The 21,069-nt window shown below is 38.6% G+C and overlaps 1 protein-coding gene across 3 annotated transcripts; it reads right to left on the bottom strand.

The window, feature by feature from the left end:
• Nucleotides 1-127: 127 nt before the first annotated feature.
• Nucleotides 128-21,063, bottom strand: AP4S1 (adaptor related protein complex 4 sigma 1 subunit). Of its 3 annotated transcripts, none has more exons than XM_017741768.1 (6): nucleotides 20,935-21,063; nucleotides 14,144-14,344; nucleotides 12,643-12,729; nucleotides 11,506-11,574; nucleotides 8,417-8,428; nucleotides 128-880 (listed from the first exon to the last, which is right to left on the bottom strand). In XM_017741768.1, the coding sequence occupies exons 1-6, from the start codon at nucleotides 20,935-20,937 to the stop codon at nucleotides 752-754; spliced, it is 501 nt and encodes a 166-aa protein (XP_017597257.1). In that variant the 5' UTR covers nucleotides 20,938-21,063; the 3' UTR covers nucleotides 128-751. The 3 variants fall into 3 exon arrangements, with proteins under 3 accessions (XP_017597257.1, XP_017597258.1, XP_008637791.2); XM_017741769.1 differs by lacking the exon at nucleotides 20,935-21,063 and adding an exon at nucleotides 15,455-19,503; XM_008639569.2 differs by lacking the exon at nucleotides 20,935-21,063 and having other exon boundaries at nucleotides 14,144-15,440.
• Nucleotides 21,064-21,069: the final 6 nt, after the last annotated feature.

Below are 21,069 nucleotides of genomic sequence, written 5' to 3'. Positions count from 1 at the left end.
GGTACCTTCTATTCCTCATCTTCTGCAACAGTTTTAATCTTGGTGCATGGATAGCACATGCAAGATCACTGGTGTGCCAAAACGGAAAAGGTTTTGTGTAATTCATGAAGCCAACATGACAAAAGAGTATTAAACTTCTGATTTTAATTATCTTTTATTAATATTATAATATTTAAGAGCTAAATAATTCCAGTTACAACTTGAAAAATATGCAGAAATACTTAATACATACGTACTTTTCTTTTTGTGTCCATGACTTGCATGGCAAAGGGAGGGAAAACAGCTTTTTGATGAAGGATGAATATAGTTTAAAAGTGGCCATAAAAACCACAGAACTATTATTAACAGTAAATTTGTATGAAAATAAATCAAGTTGGTGCTTAAGGGAAGGACTGAAACTCAGTTTGAATTTATATTTCCATGGTTTTTGTCTTCTAGGTCTGGCATGATACTACATAATTCAAAGTGATATCTAGTCAGTCATGGTAAGTTTCCATTTCTTCATCCTCGAAATGTTTTAAAATTATTGGCCATTCTAGGAAGATTTCTGCTGGGTCAGTAAAGCTGCATCTGAATGCATCCACATGTATCTTTCCCATTGGGTACACAGAGAATAAGAGAAATGAAAAATATTTTCTAACTAATTTGAATGTTGCGTGAGTCAGTCTTGCAACATCAGAAAAGTGCTATGGGCACATTCTTGATGCTTTTGCCATCTTTTGTAAAATGCCTTAGTCACTCTTCCATCTTCCTAGCCTTCTGCCATTTTGTCCAGCACAAACAGAGGGGCAAGAATTCTGTTCCGGTTCGTTTCCACAATGCAACCATTTAGCACCATTTCATCCAAAATGATGTGCACTCTGTCCAAATTGAACATGATCTAGAAACGTTTCAAGTTAAGTGTATTTTGAACAATGTGAGGATAATTCAGAAAAAATCTTGGGCACCTAAGTCTTTAATAAAAAATTACAGAAATAGGTATTTCTTAATTTATTCTAGTTTATTTGCCATTATTTTAATAAAGCTAGGGAAGTGGTTTGACTGACACTTTTTTTCTGATCACAGAGTGGTCAAAAGTAGAGATGTTGAAGCCCCAACAGTATCCTGTCCTGGAATATAGTAGTAGGACACAGTGGCAAAAGCCAGGTAAACTAGAGGTAGGTGGTTAATTCTACTCTGCATGAGTACCATGTATTGTTTGTATATAAAATGTTATCAAGGGCTAACAACCTTGAATGTGAAGATATAAAAATTCTGCATTCTTCCAAGAAAAGTAATTACCAAGTTCTTAAACACTAGATTCTCAAAATTTCCTTGCTTGAAATTTGCTTGGAAATAGCTTAACTGTATTTGATCTGCTTGGAAATAGCTTAAGAGGAGTGTGCTGATACATAAAGTTGAGTCATTGATCTAGCAGTAAATCTCACAAAGGAGCAGAAGTAAATAAATGGTCATATTTTAAATACTTTCTAAAATGTATTTATAATCTCTAATATTCACCCATAGGAAGGTAATCTGGAGCAATACAAATTCGTAGTTGTGATATACAAAATTTGTCCATAACCGATCTTTCTTTAACTTTATCTAACAGCATCTGTCTCAAAAAAACCCGATGACAGGCCTTACTGGGGTATGATGTGGCTGGCATTCATTACACAAGTGCATACATGCAGACATGAGTGTCCAGTGCGTCCACTGAACAACTGCCAAGGGTTGTGCTGTGAAAAGAGTCGGATGTTGCCATTTATCACCAGAACCTGAAATGGAAATGGGCACAGCAAAGCAGCCTGCTGGACGCATCTGTTATGCCTCACTGACGTACATATACAGAGCATGAATAACCCTTTATCTGCCCTACTCTCCACCTGTTGCTGCTCTTTACATGTTCTATACTGAGCACAACAGATCTGCATTGCCTGCATTTTGTACCTTCTAAATCTTGCCCATGTTTTGAGGACTACTACAGTGGAGCTAGCAAGACTTTGTACAGTAACTTCTAAATACATCTCTCAATACATTTCCCCCAGTTTGATATGAGTCTCTTGAGTGCCTTCTCTGTCCATTATGCTATTTATTGACACTATGGATTGAACTCAGGAAGACAGCCTGGTTTTGCTCTAGTCCTTGTATTTATGTTAGTGGACTTCCCTGCTAATCAGTGGAGTCGCAAGAATCAGGTTTTTGAACATTTTCCTCTGCTCAGTGTGATAATTCAGTCTTATTTTTTGCACAGGACTCAGGCATTGAAGAAGACTGCTCTGACTCCTGAGTGCCAGTGAATCTGACTTAGGCAGTCAGCTGTACTGCTCTGCCAAAGAGCAGGAGCAGTGTGAGTACTGAACTGCAAATGACAACAGCTCAGGAGCCACGTATCTGTGTATATTTGTTCCTCCTTGCTCTGAATGCTCTGGGCTGAACTCAGTGCTACTGTGTATTTGTGCAGAACGGGAAGCAATTGTATCACTGCTCCAGCAGAAGTGTTCTGCTTGACCAAGAGCACAGCATGTCTAGGGATGTGTAGTAGCACAATTCAGGTACCCAGATAACTTTTCTACATGTTACTGCTAGGTGAGAAACTATAGCTGTCAACAGGGTCTTGGGGATGCCCATGGTTCATCAGATGGCTTCTAATTTGGTGACCTAAACTTAACCACCTAATTTAATTCTAAATTATATTTCAAATACTGGACTTCTTCCTGGATCTGAGCATAGGCCTGCATTGTTTCTAAAAATCAGACTCATGCCTTTTAATACTGAAGAGCAGTGCTGTCCTTAAAACTGCAAAGTCACCATTTCTGTGGTGCCAGAGACAAAGGCAGTAGCTTTACTTGGCTTGGCAGTTGAAAGATTGAAGACAAATTTCTTGCTATGATAAACTTACTGAGTAAGGCAGCCTTTACAGAAATATTTTAATCTGAGAAGTTAGGATTTCTTTATTCCAGTAATGTGAGAATTTTTAGAAAGACAGCGGTTTTGCTGCTTAGTTCATCTCTGGCACTGCTCTGCACTGGGCTACAGGATCTACTAAGGAAATTAGATAACATTCCATTCAGGTTTCAACAAGTGGGAAAGCCAGCCCCTACCTGGCTTTTAGTTTTTACATTCTACCACTGATTCACACTGCTCCAGTTCCCATGGCAGAGTCCAGACCTTCCTCTTCCTTTAACAGTTCCTAGAATCTAAAACTCAGACAACTTATTCAGCTAGGATCAGTGACGATGCAGCAACCTGACACTCCCATCTTATTTTTCTGCGTCATCCTGTTTAAGAAGACATTTAAATCACATCTAGTACTGTTTTTCCCCTGATGTATTTCCAGAAGAGCCAATACCATGTCAAGGGAAAACTGCACCCACACCAGTAAGAATCTTGGAGCTGTTCCACTCAGACCCAGTGTGGTTCAATGAGATGTAAATTCCCCTGCAGGCCATTCCAGGTTATTTCCAAACAGGCCTACTCCATTGCAGAGAAGTGGTATGATTTCTGTCCATCTCTAATGTGGTAATCTCACAGTCATCATTCCAGAAACAGTAATTTCATCTGCAGTTTGAGTGGGGATACTAATACCATTCTGGAAAGATCTATCAACTTGATTTTGGAAGGTCCCAAAGCATTCTTTAATCTCTACCCTCAACCTACCATCCTACCTCCCTTCACCACACTGTTCTTGGCAAACAATTGGGTTGTACAGGGAGCAACCCTGGCTCTTTTCCCCTTCCTGTAAGTTTCACCTATGCTCTATTGCATCCTGCCAACACAGCTCAGCTATTATGTCTGAATGCCCTGCCCAGGGAAGGATATGTATTTGATCCTTAGCAAGGCTCATCCTCCCCACCTGTTACTACTTGTTTGGCAAGTAACCCCAAATTTCAGGGTTTAAAGCCCTGAAGTCATAGATCCACACCCAACTGAAAGCAGCAAAGCAAACCAGTTTGAGCAGCTGGCAACAGGAAAAAGCTGTATTTGGTGTTTGCACTGCCATGTGCTCCACCCAGAGCTGTCATTTAAGGTCTTGCTTCCAGTAAGAATCCTGGCTGCCCACAAAGAAGATCAAGGGACTTTCACTAGATCCATGCAGAGGCTAACAGGACTTTTTAAACAAGTGTGCAGAAGCAGACGTGTTAATCTCTGCATGCCAGCCTGGGCAAAGGTGAGCCCCCCCGGCTTTGGCTTCCCAATTTCTGGCAATCCTGCAGCAGCTGCATACCAAGCAGCAGAAGTAAATGGTACCTACACAATTGGCATTTTAAATGTTATGCTGGCTTTTGGTAACTTTAAGAGCTCCTGTTCTTAAAGACATCAATGGTACTTTCTACTTTTCCAGTGTTTTTATGCCACATGCATACTAAGAGGAGGTAAATGTGACACAAGTATTGTGTCTCCTTTCCCAAAACATTATATAGACAGTTGAGCAGGGGAGAGGGGAAGAAAAGAAGAGGAAAAGGCACAGTTAGGATTTGTATGTAATAAATAACTTCTTCATATGGAGGCATTTTAAGACATCTCAGGGTTTTCCAGGCAAGTAATTCAAGGATGTATCCAGGCTTAAGAGATGATGAAGTGCACCCTATGATCACAGAACACACCCAGGAGCACAAACAAAGGCTTTGTAGATTACAGTGCAGGTACATAGGGGGCAGATGGTTTGCTACTGAATATACAGCACTACAAACCCTTAATTTCTATCCTGTACATTTCATCTTCAACTAGAGCTGAGTTGGAGTTGCTTCTTTATGTAGTCTAGACTCACACATTCTGCCTCATCTTTGATAACATTCACTTTCCATAACTTTTAGCCTATCTAATGGCAGGCACGTTTAAGGCACTGAAACCCATGAAATGCTTTCTGACCCTTTCTTCCTCAAATGACTATGCTGACATTAAATAGGAGACAAAGGTGCCTTCAGGTTCTGTGAAACTCTAGAACAACTAAGCTACTTTTAAGCTAGTCCTTTTAAGTTTCCATTTCTTCCACTTGTGTTACAGTGCAAACTGAAGTGTATCCTTACGGATTCTCAGACTAAATTCATCATTCAATTTTCTCACTCCCTAAATGCACTGTATTCTCAGTGTTATCCCACTGGGGACTGAAGAATACAGTTGATTCGCATGAAGTATTCCCTGTATCAAAGCTTCTTATCTATCCTAGGAGAAGCAGCAGCAGCTAGTTGCAATGGAATGTAGTGGCTTTTTTGGATCAAGACAACATTCTTCAGATGCTTAGTCCTAGAGCACTCTGTCACCCCCTCCCTTCCCACAAGGGGAGGATAAGTATCTGTTTCTTCTGGAAGTTAATAATGTATCTTCAAGTAAGCTTTGCTTCACCAGTTCAAGCAATAGAAAAGTTACCTTTAGTAATTTTAGAAACTGTCACACTCACCAGCATTTTGTTCCCTATAAACCTGCTGTCCTAACACTTGTGTTTTCATAGTCTCTTTTGTCCTCATCATAGCAAGAAAGTAGTTCCTACACCACCCAAGCTGGAGTTTTAGTTCTACAGAAAACCCTGCCCACTTATTTTATAGGCAAAGTGAGGCTTATTCAGTGTTATGAACACATTAGGGCACAACACCCCGAGGGACAGTTTCAGTCCTTGTTCGTTCAGCTGGCCCAACAACACTGCTTACTGATATTTTAAAAACAATCCAAACAACTTTAGGAATGTTATGTCATTCCAGCATAGGTATTCTTAAGTGTGTAACCGACTTTCAAAATGAAAGTGGACATCATATCATGGCTAAGTGGTTCACAATTCACACATGAAAGCTTCTATAAAAAGCTGGCTATTCTCAAGTACTTAGCCAATAGCTAATCCATGTTCATTTTTGCAGTATACATGAGAAAACTGTGCAATTGTTCATGCATTGTTTAGTGTCATACATGCCTATGTCACACACCAACATGATGTATAAATCCTCCTGGGAAGGATTCAGATTGGACACAGTCCCTGCCTTGTGCCCAAGGCACCCTTCTCGACATCTGACTCCAGACAGACCATGACATGAGCTACAGTGTGGATGCCCTGGATGGATTTGGGTGTGGAGCTAAGTGAGAGCTGGAGTTCTGTCTCAGCTGGAGCAGCATTGCCAGGAATACTGGGGTAATGCACTATGTTTGGGAGCTGCAAGAACCCCAGTGCATGTGCTGCAGGCTTGGTGTGGGCTCCAGGGACATCCCCACTGTGTGATGGTCTCAGCCTTTGGATTTAACTGGATTTGCACTGTGCATAGCTGAATAGCCTTAGTAATTATGGTCTATTTTAAATCAGTTTTGATTTCTTGTAATTTCCTGCTATTTTTTTCATGTTAGTAAACACTACTGGCTATATAGAATAGTCACTATCACATTTAAAATAAACTTCCTATGGATTTGTACACAAAAATAATAGCAGAGAGTCAGGAAATTATGAGAGTCTCCTGCAAGATACTCTGTAAACAAAGATTGTGTAAATACTACTTGGTGTTCACTGTTGCAGACCCTCAGACAATACCTTCTCCAGCAGATACTTTGCATCCAAGCTAACTGTACTGAGCACAAGAGTTAGCATGAGACCCTTTGGCAAAGGCAGTGGTTTAATGTCAGGGGATGATATTTTCTTACACATTATGAAAGGCAGATTGATGGTTTATTTCTTGCCCTGCAATAATAGCTAAGGCACTTGTCCAGATTGTTCTTCTGGGTCAGCTATTCAAGCTGTTGTCAAAAATACAGTCCTGAACAACCCACATCCTCATAGTTACACCTCTGCTTTACATTTAATAGGGAGGGTATCTCACTTCATTTTGACTATTTTAAGTAGTCTTTCAAACTTAAGAATTAAGGTCTTCTTCCTAAATGGAGAATTATTTTGTACATATATAGAAGTAAAATGTTTTATTGTAAAATTGTTCCTGAACCAAACCATTCTATGATATGCAGCAGCCTTTCTCAGCTATTAAATGGGCTATTGGAAGTAGCTCAAGGTGTAGAGCTCTTGGTAGGAAATTGCTGAGCAGAGGCAGCAGAATTTAGAATCATCAGTGTACCAAATGACTCAGATAATCAGGCAACTGCATGCTCAAAGTACACTATTGGAAACACAGGCAATTCTTTTCATGTGTAATTACTGAATAGGTCAGGTTAGTCTCTAATTCAGCAAAGCTCATATACATGAACACATAGTTAAGGATTAGAACTAACTGAATACAAAAAAAGTATTACTATAATCGCTCACACACCTTAAGAGTCCCTGCACACTGGAATGTCATTATTGCTCTTTCATAGTATCAGTGAATTTAAAAGTGTTTTACTAACACCACAGCATTTTCTAAATTTCAGGAAGAAAACACAGACTCTGTGTGTGTGTGTGTGTGTGTGTAGTCAGCAAATAAGACAGAATATCAGCATGTAGCAAGTTGTAAAATATTTTCAAAAGTGAAATTAATTCTTTCCTGTTGATTTGTTTTTTCCTTTTTCAGTAAAGAGGTAAGAACAAGAAAAATTACAGACTTTTCCTATGTTCTTCATAAGTGGTAATTCTTAAAGTAAATAAATTACTTGACAGGACTTAATTGCAAGATGGTAACTGTATTTCAGGTGTATAACTGAAAGTCTTTGTACCAGCAGATCTGCATTTAACCAACAACAAATATAAGCATAAGAATTGCTGGAGTAGAGTGAACATGCAGTGGAATTGGGAGAACTGAGAAGGAAGACTGTGCTACATTCTCCTGGTTTAATTTTTCCAGTATTGTGTTTTATTTATTTGCTATTTGTGCGTAATTGTTCAGGACTGTATTTTAGTATTTGTATTTGGGTGAAGTTTTAAATCATATATTAATTAATATCCTGCAAAACATACACATGAAAATACAGCAGTGTAAGGGGAGGAATGGGAAAAAAAGTTAACACCTGGTTTCCTAAATATCCTCCTCTCAGGTTTTTCCCTCTTTCCAAGGATACAGAAAGTAAAACTCACTTCTTGCTTTCACGAAAGAAGATCAAACTGCAAATAATCTTAAAAATAGTGCTGCTATTTGGCTCAAGACACAGCTGTAACATTCAGTTGTTATTACAGTAATTTCAATATCTATTTCATTGTAAACTCAAAGCGAAACTTAAAGTAGTAATTAGTTAAGCCTGAAAGTTCCCCCATGAATTTAACTTTTCATGTACTTAGTTCTCTCAAAGCAAGTTCTCTGTATCTTACTTCAAATGGAACCAGGCTTATCTTAATGATGGGGGATTTAAATAGGTGACCCATGTGAACATCAGCTATGCTTTCAGAAAGGTGCCAAAAGGGTGCTACTTACTCCAAGTGCAAAACTGGTGAACCTCTGCATTGACTTGACTGACAGTCAGTGCTATGAAGACAGTATGAACTGGAACATACACCAAAAAGTGATAACAAATGGATTTCTGATACTGAAAAGGATACATCTAATTCACTCTGCAAGGAAAAGAGATAGGCAGCCATTAGTTACAGTTTGATCTCTTATCTCAGATGATCTCATCTCATTATCATTAAACATTACACATTCCTTCAAACGATAAAGAAAGTCTTCAAAATAACAAGAGAAAATTTTAGAGTGATTCAGATTTCTGTTCTGGACAATTACATGCTCTTTTCTGCAACACTGCTTTGCTTTACATGTGTTACCTGTCTCTGTAATCAAAGCTATTGCTTTACTTAGAAAAAACCAGTGAAGTCACCCACAAGTAACAATCTGAATATAGGGCAGTGCCATCTGAGTGAGTGGGTAGAAAACCAGCAACTCTAATCACAGCAGTTCCAGCCCTATATTCTCTCTTCCTCCTTCTGCAAAACCAGGATCTTAATGCCAAGTTTACACAGTTAAAGTTGTTGCTGCATATCATTCAACAGCAAAATCTAGACACTGTATATACCCATGGCTGTGGTAGTGGCTGCATATATTAGGAAAGGCAAGGCAATTCCAAGCCTTGGACCCTTAGCATTTCTAAGTATTCTCCAGCCCCAGCAACACAATTCTTCATATAGTCATCATTTCACTTCTATTTTTGTATTTACCCCAAGCAGTATATTACTCATTTAACCAAAATGTCTGAGTTAGAAGCCCTTGTGGTCTCTCTGCAGTCAGCAGAAGAGATGGGAATCTTTACCAGTTGACTTGGCACACCTGAGGCATGACTCACTTTCTCGAGATACTTATTGGTCTCCACTGCCAGTAATGGGAGCTTAGGATGACCAAATTTCTAACTTAGGTGCCTCAGTTAAATATCTAAACTTAGAAACAATTAATAACAGCCTTAGCACTTAAGATCTTGCACAGTTGGGTAGAGATTCCCCAGTCTCTACTAAAAGAGGGAATCTTTATCTGCTACCTGAGAATGTAGCTTGATAATGTGGTGTTCATTCATGATCTAAACCTGGTTTTAAGACAGAGTAAAGCTGGTAAGGTTTTACTGGTAAAATTGCTACTACTTCTGTGGTCTAAAGATGATCTAAACTGGACTAGTTTTAGTCTACAGGCCTCTGCTGAGTGACTCTGCCATTCTTCAATTAGAAGTTTTTAATGCATCACAAAAATTGCGTTTTAAGGGCCTGATCAGTTTAAGTTTTCTCAGCATTAAAAAGTAGGTGGAGTTCTGAATTGGAATTCTGAACAGTATGCAGAATTTTCTCCGGGTAGCTGTATAAAAGTGAAGGGGACTCAGGATTACATCTCACAAGCAACTTTGAAAGCTTTCCCCCTAATTCCATTAATGTTTGTTCTCATATCTGAATTCAAGCTCTGTAAACTCCATTAGATAAAAATAGAGTACATGAGAATGTTTAAAGCTCTCAAGTCTAAAAATAATAGATGACAAAAAGTCCTTCTAGAGTGGGGCGAATGTTCTCTCCTTTCCCAGTGTTCTGTCTCCATTGCCATCATCATAATTTGGGATTCTTCTAAAATTCTACAAATCCTAAACACTAATCTGTAAAAGTAGAGATTTATACTTTCTTGCTCTGTGGTTACTGTCAGAAACCTCAGCTAGAATTACAGCCCTTGTCTTAGTGCTCTGCCATTTATCGTGTTATATGATATTAAAACCAGAACCACTGAATGGCATGAGATTTCCTTTACCACCCACCCCCCTTTTAGGTTCCTCTAGTCTCAAACCTTAAATGCTATGGAAAATAAAAAAAACCCCTCTGGTATGATGAACTCAGCAAATTTCTAACAGCTATCAGTGGTTGGTTTATACGTGTGGTCAAAGAATAATATATACACTACATTTATAAGAACTACATCTATTTTTGTCTGCTTTAATTGAATAAAACTTGAGACATGGTTGGCAACTATTAGCTCAATCAGACAAATAAGATGTGACTAAATTTTATTGTGCATTCCTGTGCTGCCGAGATCTAATTCCGTTCCTAGTTATCACTGCTTAGGTTGGTACTACAATCAGCAATTTTAAGAGACAAATTCTGAACTCAGTACAGTCAGAAAGTGATAAACTTAGTACCAGCAGTTTCAATGGGCTGGGGCAATGTCACTTGAGATAACAGCCTAAAAGATTTGCCAGGCATCTAAACAGTGAAGGGTGCAGATGACTTTTTCAAGCATGAATTCTCTGCCACGCCTGCTATGGTACTAGAACTGGGAAAGCAGTTACAGACCCTGCATACTGATACCTTGTATGTACAGTTACCAATGTAATACCCTCAGGTACATGGACTACAGAGGAAACTATCCAGTCCTCTTTTCTGAGAGGGATCCAACACGTTTCAGCAAAGGTTAACTAAAACTGAACACATCAAAGTATGATTTCAGTCAATTCTTTTTTGTAACAAGATTATTACAAACCCTATATTAAATGGCAAATGTTCTAACCAGAATTACAATGCTGCATTTTCAAACTTTGTAAAGACAAGCAAGCAAAAAAATGGCCCACCAAAAGGAACAGTGTCATTTTAAGTGGAGCCATGTCTGATGTTGAATCCTTAACAAAATTACTATCTCTATAATAGCTATTTTATCAGATATCCACTGTTGCCTGACAACAATATGGGGAGTACAAGTACAGACTGGTTTTTGAGGTTTCTTTTGCTCCATCCCTCTGATCTTGTTCAGTGAGAGTGATGTCAGTTCTCTGCTTCATGCTTACACCATCTTAATAATGAATGAAGTTCATTTGGGGGATGTAATGCTAAAAACTTCATAAGAACTGCAAAGTAAAACCTCTTTATTTCTTTAAAACATATAAAATTCCCATGACTAATTTAAGAGTACATGACCCAAAGAAATCCTATAGCATATAAAACCATGCTTTTCTAACAGAAATATTTCTGGTATTCCTTGTCTGATGATTTACAACCCATGTATACTTTTACTTCTCTGAAAAATCAACTCATACTGCTTTTCCCCACAGTGATAATATTTATCAAAATTCTAAAATATTAAATATTTTTCTTTTTTGACTTATTCTCTGAAATGACACTTTCATCAAAATTTTGAAAGAAAAAATGTTTCATAATAGATTCAATGTCTCACTCACCACTCTGCTGAAGTATTTGTCCAAAACTTCCACAAAATTATGAATTAATTCATACACTGCCATCTCATTCTGAAATTAAAACCAAGTGAATATTAAATCAATAGCTAAAAAATGTAATAGTATTCTTTGTGTTAATTCAGTTTGTGGTGAGTGGAAAGCCACTAGACAATGGAGTAAGCACTCTGCTCAGGTGTGTGGTTACCCAGCAGAGGTACTGAGAGCTGGGCAGTGCTCAGGGCAGCAGCTCCAGGCTGGCCACACAGAGCAGCTCTGCAACAGCCAATGGATTTCTCTCACCCAGGCTGCTGCCATCCCACTGCATCCTTTGTTCCAGCCCCCCAGCTCAGCTCTGTGGACAGACACAGCTAACTAGGTTAAGCTTACCCATGCTGCAGTCACACCAGCCAGCTGTAGCACAGAGCCAGCCTCTGCTGGGTGATTTCTGTAGCAAAGCTAAAATAATTTGTCCCAAATTGCCTGCCACGATAACCCTGACTTGAAGACACCGTGGTAGGCAGCAACTACCTTCCACACCACCCTGTTAAGGTCTCCAGTAGTAAGTGCTGAATTAATTTCTGAGAACCAGGAACCAATGCAAACACTAAGGCCTCCCAGGTGCAACCTGAACAAATGAAATAACAGTACTTGTCACCTTTCAGATACCTTTTTCTTTTTCCCCTTTTTGAAAAGCAAAATAAAATGGCATCTTTGTAGCTGACAGTATAGGAATTTTTTCTTTGGCCAAGGACATTAAAAACAGCGAGAAGTCACCACAGATGAGACAGCTGATCTGGCTGTAATGCTAACATTTGTTGAGAAACCCCACCCCACATAAATTAGTGCAGAATCGGTACAAGGCTCAGGAAGACTACCTCATGGTAACAGTTCATTCTGCAGCTAAAGACCGAAGTCAAACATAGCACACTTGTTTTTATACCTCTCTTACTTCACAGAAATAAAAACTGGGGGAGGTGTGGGGTATGTTCGTTTGGCTTGGGGGTTTTTAAAATTTTTTTACAATGACTCCTTGAAATTCTCTAATTGCTATTGAAAAATTCCATACTGGATGAAAACTTGAGCTCTAGCCTTTGATAATCACTATAAACGTTCATTGCAAGAGGGTATATAATTTCTCACCTCTGTCTGGTCGATGCCAACAACGATGAAAAGGGCTGCATACTGTCGGTACACCAGCTTGAAATCCTTATACTCAATGAAAGAGCACTAGGCAGAAGAAAAATGAGCCCAATATAGCAGCTGCCATTTAAGCATACAACAGTATAAAGCACATTGCTCAAAGAGCCTGAGCTTTCAGGTTTGTAAGACGCACAGAGAACAATGGATTTCCCGATTCATAAATTTTGACTTGAAAGAAATTTAGTACGGTAACTGTTACACCACGCTTTTCATCTGCTGGCAGAAAATATGCCACCACTTTTTAAATGGAAAAACTGAAACATGCAGAACTGAAGTGACTTGTTTGGTGTTATAAAGGCACCCAATACTTCCCCATAATTTTCACTTGCAAGCCCTTTCAAAAAGAGACCTAAAGGTAATTTCCCTATTTAAAAAATTATGACTATTTTAATGTAAAAATTAAGAATATTAGACTTCCAGACCCAGAGGGGAATGTACATCTTTCCCAACAGGAGGCAGCCAGGAGGTGGCGCCGTTACACGGCGCTAGAGGAGATGCCGCCGCCTTTTCTCTCTGTCATTTTGCTCGGTGCCCGAAATGGCAGCGGCAGCGCCTGCGCTGGAGCTTGTGCTCGGAAATGCCCTCGCAGAGCTGCACCAAGAGGTTCATTTCTCTAGCCACTGTCAAAGCTGCGAACGAAGGGACTTTATAAGAACTGCTATTTTTATTGAGGTTTCCTAGAATGAAGTATGTGAGGAGTGCTGTGCAAGAACACACATCATTAATGAAAATTAAAGAAGCTGACTTCAGAATACAAACCAAAACACTTCGTTCACTGTCCAAGTCACATCTTTCTCCTCTAATTCAAGTAAATGTGCAAAAGTTTGGTGCTTTTCTTGAAGAACCAATGGTTCAATTAAGTGAGTCCTGAAAATCTCGACCTTCATCCAAGAAATTTTCCAACTTCTGGGTTTTCTGACTTTCTTGTGGAACACATGAACACTTTTTTTGAATAAAAAATAATTTTAGATCTCTAATACAGAGGCCTAAAAATTTGTGTTTCCAACCCCCCCTGTGCTTTAGATAATGTTTTCAAAATTTGGAATCCTCTATCCTAAGTTCTTTGTTTAAATTTGGAGCTGTCAGTACTCTGCTGTCTACCTTCTGGCAAAACAACAGTAGTATCTCTCCATCCATCTCTACCAGACAAGAAATACAAGGATAAAATTAGTTTTTCCTGGACTTCTGAGCTTCTTCAAACAAACCAGAGGAATCTTCATGACAGTGATACACACTACTCCAAAATCTCTGTAAGCCTGAGAAAAACATATTTATTCAATACAGAATAACAGATCAACCAGCTGAACCCATAATCTAGAAAGTCAATCTTTTTTGTCATGGGTACAAACGAAATAATGACCTGCAATGGACACTGATAGACTTCAGAATTATCAATAGGAAAGGTGTGAGATATGCACAAAACAAAAACTACAAAACTTACCTCATCCTTTGAACGGGAGAGACAGTTTTTGATTACTTCAGCTTCCAGCATTGTCCGTTTATTAATTTCTACATGCTCATAATACCTGGACAATCTTGTTTGACCTTGTTTGTTAACCATAAGAAAAAATTTTATCATTTCTTTTTTGTTGATTTCAGTGGTAGATTTCAATTTTGGGTGCAGGAATGAAGAAGAGTATTTCTGGGAGGGGAGGAAAAAAAAAGAGTGGTAATGCATAGGAGTAAATACTTCCTAAAAGCTAGCCAGCCCAGGTATGCATATATTTATAACTAAGTTTATTGCCAAAACATAGAACATTGAAAAAAAACTTGAATCTTTTGCACGCATCCCATGGAAAAACTCCCTTTTTCCCCCCACACAACTAATCACAAACTATGTAATAACAGCTTTCACATTTGAAATTTTCACATTTCAATCAAATTAATTTCCTTATAGGATTTGGGAAATTGGAGGAGTCAACAATTACTTGTTCATAAATCTATTCATCATTTTCTTCCTGCATGCTAGCTGGTTTGAGAACATTATCAGAAATTTGCCCGATACCGAGCCACACTAATACAGCTCCTAAGAGTAAAATTTGCCTATAAGCACTTTTTTTCCCCCTGACTTGTATTTAACAATTACATTCATGCCATTGTCATATCAAATTGAATGGAGAGATGACAAAGGGAAATGCATGGGCCACAACACGATCATTTCTTAATGCAGAATGAGAGATTCCTAAATATTTGGGTATTTGCAGTATCAACACACATCTTGAGCTGGACCAAGAGCTACTCAAATCCGTCTTCTCCTGTCTGATTTCCCACACTTATGCAAAAGGTAAATTCTGCACTCAATGAAAACTAAGTGTGGGTCTTCAACAAGTAAAGAGAAATCTGTTCACATTAATTACTCAAGAGAGCTTTACTTCAATCTAAATAAGCATCAATCCACCAACACCACTGAAACATACCTGTAGAATATAAATATACCTCATGCAAAATACAGTGAAAGAGGGCATTAAAAAGAGCACAGCACATACCAGAATCTGCTTGCTAAACAATTGACATCTCTGATGTTTTGAAAAGCATGAAAATAGGGTAAGAAGCAAATGTAATTTTTTGAAATAGAAATTCTGGGTTATTTTCTTTAATGCCTGAGAACAATCACTGTAATGTTTTCCATCTGACTCTCTATTTGGATCCCAAACTTACTGGCCCAAATAGTCTTGAGGTTTGTGCACTGAAAATACAGGAACTACTGCAAAAGTTATTCCTTCTATTCCAGTTCTGAAGAGTTGGTCCTTACCTGGTGCACCTAAAATCTCACAGCTTCTGTGAGGAAGTCTAAATAGAAAAAATGTATCAGCAATCCACAAAACAACACAGTGTAGCTCTTTGTGTAAAAACAGTGTATCTTAAAGCAGAAAAGCAAAAGGGGACAAAATAAAAGGCAAGCTGCATGGCTGCTGCATCATATTATTAGCAACTTGAATAAGCTGGCTATATACCATCCATGGGTGATACCATACAAATCTTTCATGACAGTGATGCAAAAAGTCCCATATATTGTGCTGACACTAATTATTGCTTACTTCTGATTCACAGTGGTCACTTTTTTCTAAAAGAAGTCACCTCTTTTACCACCACTTGGACCTCAAGAAAGTGACCCTCTTTTTCTCAGCATACTGTGGTTTACTCCATCTACAAAGAAGTTTAGACTTCTGTATGTAATTTCAAATGTAGTTTTACTAATTTGACTTGATACTGAGAATTCATTCTTAGTTAAGTGACACACAGTTAGTTCAGGATCAATCCTCAGGACAACAGAATCTGTTTGGAATCATGACAGTCTCAGAGCTTTCTCATCTCCTCCAGGCATACGAAACCTCTTCAGGAACGCACTTCTGTTGTGTCACTCTGACAGAAGAGTTGTGGATCTGGTCAGTGCTGCTGCCGTGGTGTGCATGCAGCTTGTGAACTGCACCCACAGTTTCTGCATCAGCATAAGTTCATCTCTGAGAAAGAATGAACCAGGTCATTAAGATTAAAAAGGGCCCAGATAGAAATGTATGATGGGATCTTCACTGTTGGATGGCAAGTAGGCTGACATTGATGACTAAATGGGATACTACCATCTATACGATCTTTGCTGTGTTTAGTATGTGACTCTTTTTTCCCCCCCACATTCTACTTTGAATTGCTGCTGGAAGTAAGAGTTGCAATAAGATGTCTTAATATTTTTAAGCATAAAGTTGAAACAGTGAGATGACATAGTCAGATTTTGATACAAACCTTCCAGGAAGGACAAGAATGAACCACTCCTTCCAGCTCAGAATGAGGACCCCTAGCAAGGGCCAACCTCACAAAAGAAGGAACCTGAAGCTTTAAATCTACTTAAGAAGGAGCTGTGGCATGAAAGAGAAACAATCTAAGAAATGGTGCCCATTGTTTTAAGCAAGCTCAGACACAGGAGACCAATTGCGTAACAGATAACAGCAGCATAGACAGCTTTTCTTTTTTCATCTGAGTTTTACACTTCATCTTTGTGTTTGGCACTGCTGAAACAACAATTAATGGTTCTCTGCTTTGATCCAAGATATTTTAATAATTTAGTCACAAATGGTACCAAGGGCTTGAGAACAGGAGGACAGGGAGGACAATACAACTACCCCAGGAGCACTGACAGAACTGTTGTACTTTGAGTTACTGTTAAGCAATAGATAACAGCAAAACATACAACAAATTGATACATATGATCCTATTGCAGGATTGGCCCCTAATCCTAATTATTCCTTTATTAACCAAATCTTTGTACACGGTTAATCCCTTTATCCCTTTCTGATGTTATGACTATTTTAACTGCATTTATCCTTATGAATAGCCTGGATTGTTTTACAGATGAAAATATTTAGACCAGATTGTTTTGTCTTTTTAATCTGCACAAATGCTCTTATCCAGAATAGATAAAAAAAAATTAAAAACGTGGTAACAGAGGTAGAACCACAATAGCACTCAAAGATGTTATCTGTAATTTATGAGACAATTATTATTGATAGGAATGGAAAACATAATCAACAGGTAATCAGTCTGTAGGAAAGAAGTCCACTCTTTCTGTAGCCATTTCTGTATTTTCCCACCAGCCCCAAAGATAGCTTTCAGAATTGTAACCAGAAATTTTGTTCATATAAATGGCAGCACAAGCACACAGTTTTGTACAGAAAAATTGGAATAAATTAACAAATTCAAATAATAATTTTGTAAAAATTTACAAAAAGCATGCAGGCATAGCTGACTTTGAGAATAATGCTAGTGTTAAAAATATCTTAAGGGGTTTCTTTATTTCCTTTAGAACTAATTCTGAAAAAAATCATTTGTAGTAGTAAAAGCATTTGCTTGCACAATTTAGGCAAAAAAGGGAAATGACTGAGTTTTGTTTCTAACAAACAAAATTTATTTATTCTCTTTTCATCTTGGCTTTCAGATATAGAAAACATGTTAAAATGAGTTTTGCCTATGTAGGATGTTAAGAAACCTGTGAAGTATAATAAACAAACAAAAAGCGTATCTTTGCATGTTGATGGGTAAAGAAACCCCATTCCTTCAAGTTCTTTGTATTTGAGAAGCTACCATTTTTGATCAATAATCAGTACTCTACTTACAAAGCCAGCTACACTTTTTCTGATACAACTCTTACATGCTTTTCTGAGCATTCTCATGCACATGCCTGCGTGTATCCATGCACATACACATGGATTATGATGCTTTTATGCATGCAGAATCAAATGGTTCAAGGTAATTGGTGACAAGATGCAAGCCTTTCAGATCTCTGCCATTATTTTGCTCATTTTAGTAATGAAAAGACATTACTATCTGAAGGCTGTTTGTCAGAAATGAATAGGCTGTCTCATTCCAGGTCACTGGACAACTATCTGCATCACAAATATGCTTAGGAACCGAAGTCTGGAAGAGACTATCGAGATCCTCATGGACTATCAAGTCCTACTCTCTCCATCCCAGTCAACCATGCATTAGAAATTTTGTCCAGAGCAGCCTATGGTATATGCTTCCTGCATGTCCTGCATACCCAATCTACAAAACACCTATGAAACTCTATCACTGAATGAAGAATCCTTATAGACAAAAACCTCAGAAGGTATCACTTGGGGAAGATGCAAAAAGTCTGGAAATTGCAAACTTTCCTTCCAAAGAAATTACCCTCTGGAGTGACTAAGTAGCACTCTCCTTTACTTCCCTTACAAAATACTTCTTCTGTAAGGATAATTTGGCATGCATACAGATAATATACAGTTTATCTGCTGTGATTTAAATATGAGCTTTTCCAGTGTATTAGATCTCACCCTCATTAAAATATCTCTCACAGATAAATATCTATGAGAGAAAACTCATATTGTGATTGGCCTGTGTGACTCACACTGCCAGGCTGATGGTTCAGGAGCTGCTTCCAGGACATGTCAGCTCTGCAGGCTGCATAACCACGTGAGACACCTCAAAGTAACTTGTCCCTGTTTGAGTGACACTCCTTTTCAGATAACAGCTGAGACCTCACAGAGAGGCAAAGCCTGCAGTACCTGTTCTGGAGATAAAAAGATCTTAAGTCTCCAGCGAGGCTAACCCAGCTGATTCTACACGCAGTAATATAAAGCATATTTTACGCCTAATTTTAATTACTTCTCTGGTATAGATACAAGCACTGAATTTAGTTTGTCACAGATTTCACTAGTATTTATAGATACTCTGGGACATAAATTATAAAAAAAGAAACCCAACCTAAGTTTGAATTGTACTTGCTGTACAGCTGTAATTCAGACACGTGTCTCTCAAACTAAAACCACTCCAGTCAATGTCTACAGATTTAGAAGTATTTTAGTTATTGCACTCTAAGAAAGGTTTGCAACATTCTAGGGCTCTCAGCTAGAATGTAAGTAAGAGATAAAATCTTGCAAAGAAGAAATGGCATGACTGCATATTTACAGAACTGCTTCACCAAGAATTAAAAATAAATGTTAGATAGGACTATAGGTAAACAACGTACCACACTGTCCAACTCTAAACAAGTTGATTTTCTGGATGCAGAGCTCTAATGGCATTTTATGTGTGCATGAAATATAGAATCATAGAATATTCTGAGTTAGAAGGAACCCACAAAGAAGGAACCCACTGAGTCCAACTCCTGGCCTGCACAGAAAACCCCAAGAGTCACACCCTATGCCCCAAAGTGTTGTCCAAACGCTTCTTGAACTCTGTCACTCACTCAGCTTAGCGCTGTGACGGCTTCCCTGGGGAGCTGTTCCAGTGCCCAACAACCCTCTGGGTGAAGAGCCTTTTCCTGATATCCCACCTAAGCCTCCCCTGACACAGCTTCAGGCCATTCCCTCGGGTCCTGTCACTGGTCCCCACAGAGAAGAGATCAGTGTCTGCCCCTCCTCTTCCCCTCACGAGGAAACTTGACTGTGATGAGGTCTCCCCTCAGTCTCCTCCAGGCTGAACAGACCAAGTGACCTCAGCTCCTCCCCATATGGCTTCTCCTCTAGGCCCTTCACCAAATGTAGAACAAAATGGGTTAAACTGGAATTAAAACAGTAATGAAAATGTTTAAATGGCTAAATGATAAAGGCATGAAGCACAGGCAGGTGTAGCACAGGAACAAGTATTTTAAAATTGTTGTTTATTGAGCTTCCTATAGATTTATTGCCCAAAACCATGTAACAAATGAAGACCACACACATAATCAGAACCCTTGGTCTTGCTACTTTTGTTCTGACTGTGAACAAGGCTTTAATAAAACCACATACAATTTTAAATTTATCAGTGAAAGTCATTTTTGCATTCTGGTTAAATTTGGTGCCCATAACAATTCATCAAAAAGATGAAACAAGTATGTCTGTGTGGCTTCAAAATAAAACACTGTGTTCAATTTCAGGACAGGGATTTTTTTAAAAAGCAGCCTTAATTATCTAGGGAAGTCAAGGGAGGAAGGAAAGAATAAAAAAGTTTTCCTTTGCTGTTGACAAAATGCTGGCTGAATGTAGTAACGGAATTAAACTGCAATAACTCCCATATACTCAGGAATGAGGAAAGTCCTGGACAATTGCAGCTAAACAAAAGATTAAACTGGTTATGAGCTAAGTCTCAGTTTTTAATAATGATTAAGTACTGTCAGTAGACAATGAAAACAAATCAGCTGAGGTGGAAAGGAGTTGGATTTAGATTGCCTAATGGGTATGGAATCAGGAAGAATGTACAATGACATTTTAGTAGGAAATGATTTAATGGAGAAGAAAGGAAGGACTGGATGAACTAACTGAAGCAACACACCTAAGGAAAGATTAGTAAAGAAAGGAAAGACCAGTATTAAGACAAACAGTATTTTTTCCCAGTAATTAACAGAATTCTAGGTCTTTCAAGAATGGACCTTTTTTAGGAAACTATCCATGTAGTGAATTTTTACAGCGTGCAAAAACTTTGAAGAGAGGCAAAACCAAAGACCTACCTTACTTAAAATGGGTGACCTACAGATCATTTGAAGTAGGATGTGACGATAATTTTTAAGTATTACATTTTAAAGCAGTATTTTGCAACCGAGGTAATTGCAGCATATTCAAACTACAGCATCAAACGCTGCATTGCTATCACTGAGAAAACTGAGCCAGATAAAATCGACCAGTAATTTCTTGCAAAACCTCATCAAGCGGGGAATACATTACACACATCACAACCGAGATACCATGAAAATGACCAGAGATTAGCCAGCTTCCAGAAACATACCATAAATTTAATACATCTGTTCTAAACCACCTCCTTGTAGGGCAAACTCAGCGCACCATTGAACTGCGCAGAGTCTCAAAAACTGCAGTGTTTGACGCGCGCTGCGCGCCGCTGTAGGTCACAGGCCCCGGCCTG

This window comes from Corvus brachyrhynchos, unplaced genomic scaffold (genome assembly GCF_000691975.1).
Source record: "Corvus brachyrhynchos isolate BGI_N302 unplaced genomic scaffold, ASM69197v1 scaffold115, whole genome shotgun sequence".
In the NCBI taxonomy this organism is placed as follows: domain Eukaryota; kingdom Metazoa; phylum Chordata; class Aves; order Passeriformes; family Corvidae; genus Corvus; species Corvus brachyrhynchos.
The sequence above is the reverse complement of the archived record's forward strand: the minus strand, read 5'-3'. Positions and strand labels throughout refer to the sequence as shown.

Coding starts and splice junctions, on each gene's coding strand:
- AP4S1 (XM_008639569.2), bottom strand. CDS start 14,380: ATGCATTACCACTCTTTTTTTTTCCTCCCCTCCCAGAAATACTCTTCT. Junction 12,730..14,143: donor TCTCCCGTTCAAAGGATGAG/GTAAGTTTTGTA, acceptor TCTTCTGCCTAG/TGCTCTTTCATTGAGTATAA. Junction 11,575..12,642: donor TTGGCATCGACCAGACAGAG/GTGAGAAATTAT, acceptor TTTTAATTTCAG/AATGAGATGGCAGTGTATGA.